We start from the raw sequence: 7675 nt of genomic DNA, 5'->3' as shown, positions 1-7675 counted from the left end.
TATCAACAACAATTTTACTTTTTGTAAAAAAAAATGCAAAAGTTATTTATACATATAATTATTTTTCCATTATTCTTCAATCATTTTTCTTATATATACGAACAGAGATTATACAAGAGAACGAAAATATGTATATGTATATGGATATATTTTATATAATTATGTATGAAACATTTTTTCTCGGATAAGTGTTTAATCTCTTTCCGAAATCATGTATTACGTTATTTTAAACTTAATTGTTACCATCTATTCACTAGAAACTTTTTCTATTTCACTTGTATGCGTACATTATTTTCTTTAATATATTTAAGAAAATTTATTTAATTGTAAATACAAAGCGTATATAAGCGCATGTCCTAAAATTACTAAATATATATTTTTTAATCTTTCTGGGTAAATCTCGAGATCTGATTTTTTTTCATAAAGAAGGATAATAAAGAATATATCGCATTTTCTCGATTTTATTTTTAATTGCAACAATATATATTCTTGTAATTATATGTTTTAAATACCACAAAAGTTTATTTGAAATTGATTTATTTAATGTACAATATAAGTATATGTACATACGATTACATACAACAATGTAATTCCATATCAACAACAATCGCGTAATCGCCAAGTATTCTGGAACATGATCAGTTTTTATTATTATTTATTATATATTTTATTAGATCAATAAAAATAACAAGTAATAAAAATATATTACGAATCAACGGTTTGCAGCACTAGACGCGCTCATTTCTCGCCTAACGTTTGCGGACAAGTGTTATTTTATCAACATCGGAGGTAAACGTGCTTTCAATCTTTCAAAACAAACAGATATATTTATTTAAAAAAAAAACGGCCTTTACGAAAAATATCAAACTGTATCATAATATATATACGAATACGAAAGAGGAATAATACAAATCTAGCTAATTATTAACACAAATTAACAATTATACAAATTGATACAAATTAATCAATCATACACACACACACACACACGCGCGCGCGCGCGCAAAAACACAGAAGCAAATAAACCTAACCTAAAAGCAAGATGGAGCAACCCACGAGGACCAAGTAAGTGTAGGAATGTCTGATGTTCATATAAATGTAAAGATCGAGTAAATCTCTCGCGATGATTAATTTACTCCTTTTATTTTACTCTTTTTTACAGACTGGAGGATTGCGAGGTATGCGCCGCAGCTAAGGCACGGTACACTTGTCCGAAATGCGAGGTTAGAACCTGCTCTGTCGCCTGTGTGAACGTCCATAAGAAGGAACTGGAGTGCGACGGGATCCGGGACAAGACCAAGTTCATCCCCCTCAATTCGTTCACCGATCTGGATTTATTGAGCGGTAAAAAACAGAGTCCTTTTTTTATATTATTTAAATTGCTTAAAACGTCTCTAGGCTTTGACCGTTTCACATTTTGCAGATTATCGCTTCCTCGAGCAAGTTGACAGAACGGTTGATACAAAGAAGCGAAATCCGGAGATAAGGTTCACGCGTCAAGCTAATCTACCAGTGGTACGATATCCATTATCCTCTCGTTTTTTATTTATACTGTAATTTTTTTTTTTAAGTACTGCAAAGTCTGTTTTATTTAGCTAAACTTCTGGCACAGTTCATCTTTTCTGGTTTTCTCTTTCGTGTGAAAAGAAAAAGAGAAAAATGAGCCATGCAAGAAGTTCGGCTAAGAAGAACAGGCCTACAATGTTGCTTTCTTTCAGCACCTACATAAATTGAGATGCGCTGCAGGCTACAGAAAGATATCGCTGTTATTTATGCCGCAGCTCTTCAGTCGGCACAAGGAGAACACTACGTATCTTAATTGGAAGACCAATGAGCTATTCTGGCGTTTGGAATGGATTTTCCCACAGGCTGAAAATATTAAGTGCACGGTGGACAGGTATGGACGAATGCGTGTCATGTCTGAAAGCCTAGACTTTTAGCAATGAACAGCAACTCACATTATTACCTTTATTACAGAACTCTAGACAGCATAAGATTATCAACATTGGTGGAACAGGTTTTAGATCCGGTCTCTTCGACAGATGAGACTGATATTGAACGATTGAATACAAAACTGGTTTTAGCTGATAAACTGCAATTTTATAGAGCAGCTGGGTTAAGTAATATTAAAGTGCTCTTGAAAGCCGAGAAAATAAAGAAGGCAAACTCTAGGTAAACCAATATATATTTTTTTACTTTTTCTAATTTTGAAGTACTCGGCTAATTGTAATCGATTACTCTTTCCAGGTTTTATGATTTGGATCTTACGCTCACGTTGAGAGAAAATTTGGAGAATAAAACTATAGTAGAGTTTCCGACATTGCATGTCGTTATGAAGGATCACTCGAATATGTACGAGATTATAGACACTGGTAAATATTATCCGTTATAAGCATCATCGATATATTATTATAGATCTATACATCATGTCTATTATTATCCAGATGAAGAAACGAGTGACACGGAGTGTACGAATTACGGAGCGAAGAGAAGATACAATAATGATAATGGGCCTGACAAAAAAAATAAGCCGATAAATTATTTCTTCAATGATCTCTCGGATTCTGATGATGAGAAGACGGACGTCAAATTTAAAAGAAAGAAACAGTCGCTTGATATACCGAATTACGAAGACTTGATAAAAATGTGAAAATTACGTTCATTGTTATAAATATTTAATTATGTGTGGATATATTTTATTGTAAATACATCACCGTTATTTTAATACAGAAGAAATACATACAAATATAGTAACATTAATGACGCGTATGGCCATCTATAATACATTTTTTTTTCTCAATTGGTTCCTTTTCTGCTGATATATATACCTCCACCTGCGCACCACCCAAAAGTACAACTCAAAAATAATGAAAACATTTTCGTAAACTTATACTAACTCGGGACTTCACAGAGGATCACACAAACTGTATAATTTAACAGACGTAGGAATGATAAATACAATAATTTTTTTTTTTTTATAAAAATTCGTAACGCAATAATAAAAATCCGTCTCTGCTCCTCATTTGTGAAATTTCTTTCTATTCTAGTTCATAATTTAGAGGCAGTTTATTTTTCACCGCCAACAAATTTCCGAAATGAGTTATATTACACGATTTGCTACAATATATTTTTAAAACGGTAGCACATTATATCGTTTTCTTTTTTTACGTAGAGATTACTAGATCTTTTACGCAAGATTATGAAAATGACTCAACGGAAATGTGATAAAAACTGTATACCTATTAACTTCTATATAAGAAATTTAGTGTTTGTCTTTGAATAGTGCTAAAAAAATCGTCAAATATCGTGCTATATAATTATATACTATTCTGTTATAAACATAATTTTTACATAGACCAGTTTGAGTATATGTGTGTGTGTATGTATATATATATATATATATATATATATATAATTACACTTTCGCAGTTTTTATTTTGTACGTACAATTTTTAATTTCCTCTTCTATAAATATAAATGGTGGTTGTAGTCGCAAACACTCCATAAATATAGGCGAGTTGAACGAAAATATATATTCTACCCTTGGAAATGGAATACCTTTGACGCGTATTATCGAAATTTTTTCTACTCACGTTGCTTAACTAAAGAACGAAGAAATATAACAGGAAGATCACAAATGCAACAAGACCGGCAACAGCTTTTATGTACATTGATTTACTGTTCAGATGTTTCGCGTCTTTTTTATACTTCTGCGACAGCATAGACAAGTTTTGCGTCTTTGTATCCAATTCTGCAAGATGCAATTAATATATTAGTACGCGCAGATATCTACGATTTACGTTTTTGGCTCTTCAGGCAAACGGAACAGCTCCACATTACCTGAGAGTACGGTACCCCTCTGTAGAACATCGTCAATATTTTGCACCATAATTCTTTGCACGTCCTGCAACTGGGTGTTAAGTGTGTTCAAATTCCTACGAGATCTACTGTCCGTGAAGATCTTCTTGGCTTTCTGAATGTATGTATCTGAGAAAAGAAGAACATGAAGCTGATGCAATATATTCAAGACATTAACGTTCACAGTCATTAATGGCTTACCGAATTCGATAAAGGTATAAGGCCTGGTCACTGTATTTACACGTTTACCATACTGAGCATGAAACTCCTGCGCTATGTCTTCCAAGTAGCTGTAAGCTATGCGCGTACTGTAATTCCTTTCGCATAACACCAGATAACACACTTCATTCTCGATTAAATAACTGCAAGGAAGGTACGATATAAAACAGATTTTAAAACACATAGGTAAAGTTTGCCAATCGTCGCTTACTGGAAAAGATACGGTCCGGTTTCGAGGGTACACCTCGCCGGAGACTGTGAACCCAGCTTTCTGAACAGCATCTTCGCCTGATTCTGATACTCCACGATATTCTTACCGTCCTGCGACACAAAATAGAACACGATCAGCTCACATACGTCAGTAAAACATGGATAAACGGGCAAAATTTCGATCCAAAGATCTCAACTTTCTAATTTAGCAAATGAATTTCAGGATCCCTTCTCCTCTTTGGAAACAAGGACTTCCGTGGATGCGTCGAGATAATTACAGAGGTAAAAAGTGCGATGCCTGAGAAGTGACGTTTCACCGTGGCACATTTCTAACCTGCTCGTTGTCCTGCATGGTGGCCGCCAGCGGCAGGCCATCCGCCACCCTCGCGATTATCGTGAACAGGACCATCCTACCGGACTACCTACTACAGAAGAACGATGTTCGCCGATCTCCGTCTGGAAAAACGACCGAGGAGAAGATTTCAATCGCACATTCGTGTCGTCGCGCCGCTCCACGATCTCAACATCCGCAAGCTATTCGCGCGTATGGGCCGATGGCGATGTGGCCGTGGTCGCCGCCGCCGCGCGTCCACTCTCGATCCACCACGTCAGTCGTCCGGTCGGTCCATGCGCACTGCGCCGATCGCTCGGCCGACGACGATCGCTTATCCGTCGAGCGGGCGAACGGCCGACCCGACGAGCGCGAGCGAAAACACGCTCCGCGGCCTTACCATCGGCGAGCGCATCGTGAAAAGGAAAGTAGACGGCACGTCCAAAATCGGGATATAAGGACGTCTTAAAAACATTATTGAGACGTCTTTTAGACATTATTGAGACATTTTTAAGACATTATATTGTAAGACGTCTTATTAAAGACATATTTAAGACATCTTTAAGACATCATATCATAAAACATCTTAAAAATGTCTTAAATATGTCTTAAATATGCCTTTAAAAGGTCTTATAATAGAATTTATTTACTTCAGCTTTTACATAAATAGCCAGGAAGGGACTTGGTTTTATACAATTTAAAACTTATCCTCATATTGTACATCCATACATATTGTACGCTCGCTGACCTTTAGAACCTAAACTACTTAGACCTAAAACTATCACAATCTTTATCTTTGGCTTGATTTTCCTTTCTCTTTTTAATTTCCTTCTCCCTCTCCTTCCATAATTTCCGCAACATTTTACCCTTATCTAAATCTAGTTCATCACTCCACAGCATTTTCCACTTCTCCGCCTCGTCATTACCTAAAACCTTAAACCATGATACACTCGCTCTCTGACATTCCTTTACATAATGTTCCATACAGTCATTGCCATCACCGCACCAAATACATTTTTTCCAATCTTCTTCTAACCAATATTTGTTTGCTTCTTCCAAATTTCCGCATCTCAGTTTTATTAAAGCTCTTACGTACATCATCTATCCTTACCCTTTTTAAACTATTCTTCTTCAAATATTCCGGACCTCCATCTAACTTATCTAATATACTTTATATCTTTTATTATACCTTGCCTCTATGATTTTATTCCCTTCCCATTGTCTCTGGTTATCTCTTTCCCTACTTATTATTTCATTTTCTAAATTCGCTCCCTCTCTTCTCAGTTCTTCCAGTATACCTATTCCCCATCCGTTCCTGTTGTAATATCTTTCTCTCTCAATACTATACCTATCCTTCCACCCATAAGCTTCCTTTTCCTTCCAACAGTGCCTTACAATATCTTCTCCCATACCTTTTAAAATTCTTTCTTCATACCTCATTGCCCTTATGCCCCATCCTACCATTAATTTAACCATACCTAGTTCCCTTGATATCACATACCTTGGTGTACAGAAATCTATAGAAAATATCCAACGAATATAGTCCATCATTATTTTTTCCAACTCTACCTTCTCTTCCCATCCCCAAATTTCTACCCCATACGTCATAACGCTCTGCACCAAATATTTAAACATCATCCACCTTCTTAAGAAATCTCCCCTACATATTCTTTCTCCTAGTCCCCACAGACTTTTCTAACCGCAATCCTACATTTTTTTATCAATTCTCTAATGTGGGTCCTTATAGTTACCATTCTTGTTAAACGTAAAACCTAAATATTTAAAAGTTTGTACCTCTTCTATATATTTTTCATCCCATTTCCATACCTCCTTGCCTTCTTTTCTTTTCCTATTAAACTACACTACAATCTTTGTCTTATCTGTACATAGCTCTAATTTTATTTCTTTTAGGAATCTTTTCAGTGTGCTCATCATATCTATCAGTGCATCCCTATTTCTCGCTACCATCACAATATCATCCGCATACTCTAAATTCCAAACCCTAATCTTATCTACCTCTATTCCTCCTATATTCCTCTCTTTTCCATTACCTCAGCTAAATCCGCTATATACAGATTGAACAGAAGTAGATTCATTACGCATCCCTGCCTACTCCTTTTGATGTCTGGAACTCCTCCATATATCCATGACTGGTCCTCACCACAATAACTTCCATTTCCTCGTAAATCCTTTCCAATCTTCTTATCAGTTGTTCTTTTATTCCCTTTCCTCGTTGAATTTTCGAGTAATAATGATCCTCCACAGGATTTCTCTATCCACATTATCAAATGCAGCCTTGAGATCTGCAAACAACGCGTACACTTTTTCCATTTTACCTCCTTTTCCTTTTACCTTTAAAAGGTCTTATGGTGTTTGAAAGATGCCTTAATAATGTCTAAAAGACGTCATAATAATGTTTTTAAAGCCTTGTGTCCACGGTACTAGAAATCACTCCGAGATCTCAAACGGAGAAAAAATTGACAATTATATATTTAAACAGTTCGGCAATTGACCAATGCAATTGGTTAATTCTTTCTCCGTCCGAGATCTCGGAGCGATTTCTAGCATTGTGGACACAAGACTTAGACATTTTATTTCGAGTGATCTCGATCGTCCCGATTTTGGACATATGCTGCTGTCAGGAAAGCCGAAAGCGGGACGCGCGATCCGCGTGCGCGACGTTCGCGCACTCGTCCCGCGTCGCTCGTGGGAGGAAATTTCCCGCGCCGCGAGGATTGAATAACGTTCGAGCGCGCGTTTTCGAGACGCGGGCGATCGCCGGCGCGCAAATCGGGCCCGTAAATCATACATCTTTGTTTCCTCAAAAGAAAATAAAGGAGTTTTCTTTAAAATTGTAGTCGACGCTTCGCGTTCGAATGTTCGAATCGAATCGGCGGGCCGCCATCTCGCGCGCGCGATCGGTGTTGAGTCCGCCACCTCGGCGCGGCGGCGCTCGGCTTCCGGCCTCGGCGCTCGGCTTTGACGTTCGTTGACGTTCGTCGCGGTTCCGCTCGCGTGGAAAGTCGCCACCGGGGAGAGCGGGGAGAGAGAAAGGAT

The 7675-nt window shown here is 37.3% G+C and overlaps 3 protein-coding genes across 3 annotated transcripts; 1 reads left to right on the top strand and 2 right to left on the bottom strand.

Annotated features, from left to right (window-relative positions):
- The first annotated feature begins 978 nt into the window (after window positions 1-978).
- Window positions 979-2820, top strand: LOC112468265 (box C/D snoRNA protein 1). The gene is made up of 7 exons (XM_025037386.1): window positions 979-1065; window positions 1163-1344; window positions 1424-1515; window positions 1719-1897; window positions 1978-2172; window positions 2248-2372; window positions 2445-2820. Exons 1-7 carry the CDS (start codon window positions 1043-1045, stop codon window positions 2648-2650), a joined length of 1002 nt encoding a protein of 333 aa, XP_024893154.1. The 5' UTR covers window positions 979-1042; the 3' UTR covers window positions 2651-2820.
- A 588-nt stretch (window positions 2821-3408) lies between these two features.
- Window positions 3409-4830, bottom strand: LOC112468263 (vesicle-trafficking protein SEC22b-B). The gene is made up of 5 exons (XM_025037383.1): window positions 4622-4830; window positions 4289-4398; window positions 4060-4220; window positions 3841-3987; window positions 3409-3751 (listed from the first exon to the last, which is right to left on the bottom strand). The coding sequence occupies exons 1-5, from the start codon at window positions 4694-4696 to the stop codon at window positions 3603-3605; spliced, it is 642 nt and encodes a 213-aa protein (XP_024893151.1). The 5' UTR covers window positions 4697-4830; the 3' UTR covers window positions 3409-3602.
- On the bottom strand, window positions 4798-7526 carry LOC112468264. Its single transcript, XM_025037385.1, has 2 exons — window positions 6670-7526; window positions 4798-5082 (listed from the first exon to the last, which is right to left on the bottom strand). The coding sequence occupies exons 1-2, from the start codon at window positions 6898-6900 to the stop codon at window positions 4822-4824; spliced, it is 492 nt and encodes a 163-aa protein (XP_024893153.1). The 5' UTR covers window positions 6901-7526; the 3' UTR covers window positions 4798-4821.
- Between the last annotated feature and the right edge of the window lie 149 nt (window positions 7527-7675).

The sequence above is a fragment of the Temnothorax curvispinosus genome, unplaced genomic scaffold, assembly GCF_003070985.1.
Source record: "Temnothorax curvispinosus isolate PA1 unplaced genomic scaffold, ASM307098v1 QBEX01018237.1, whole genome shotgun sequence".
In the NCBI taxonomy this organism is placed as follows: Eukaryota; Metazoa; Arthropoda; class Insecta; order Hymenoptera; family Formicidae; genus Temnothorax; species Temnothorax curvispinosus.
This window is presented reverse-complemented; position numbering and strand designations above follow the sequence as displayed.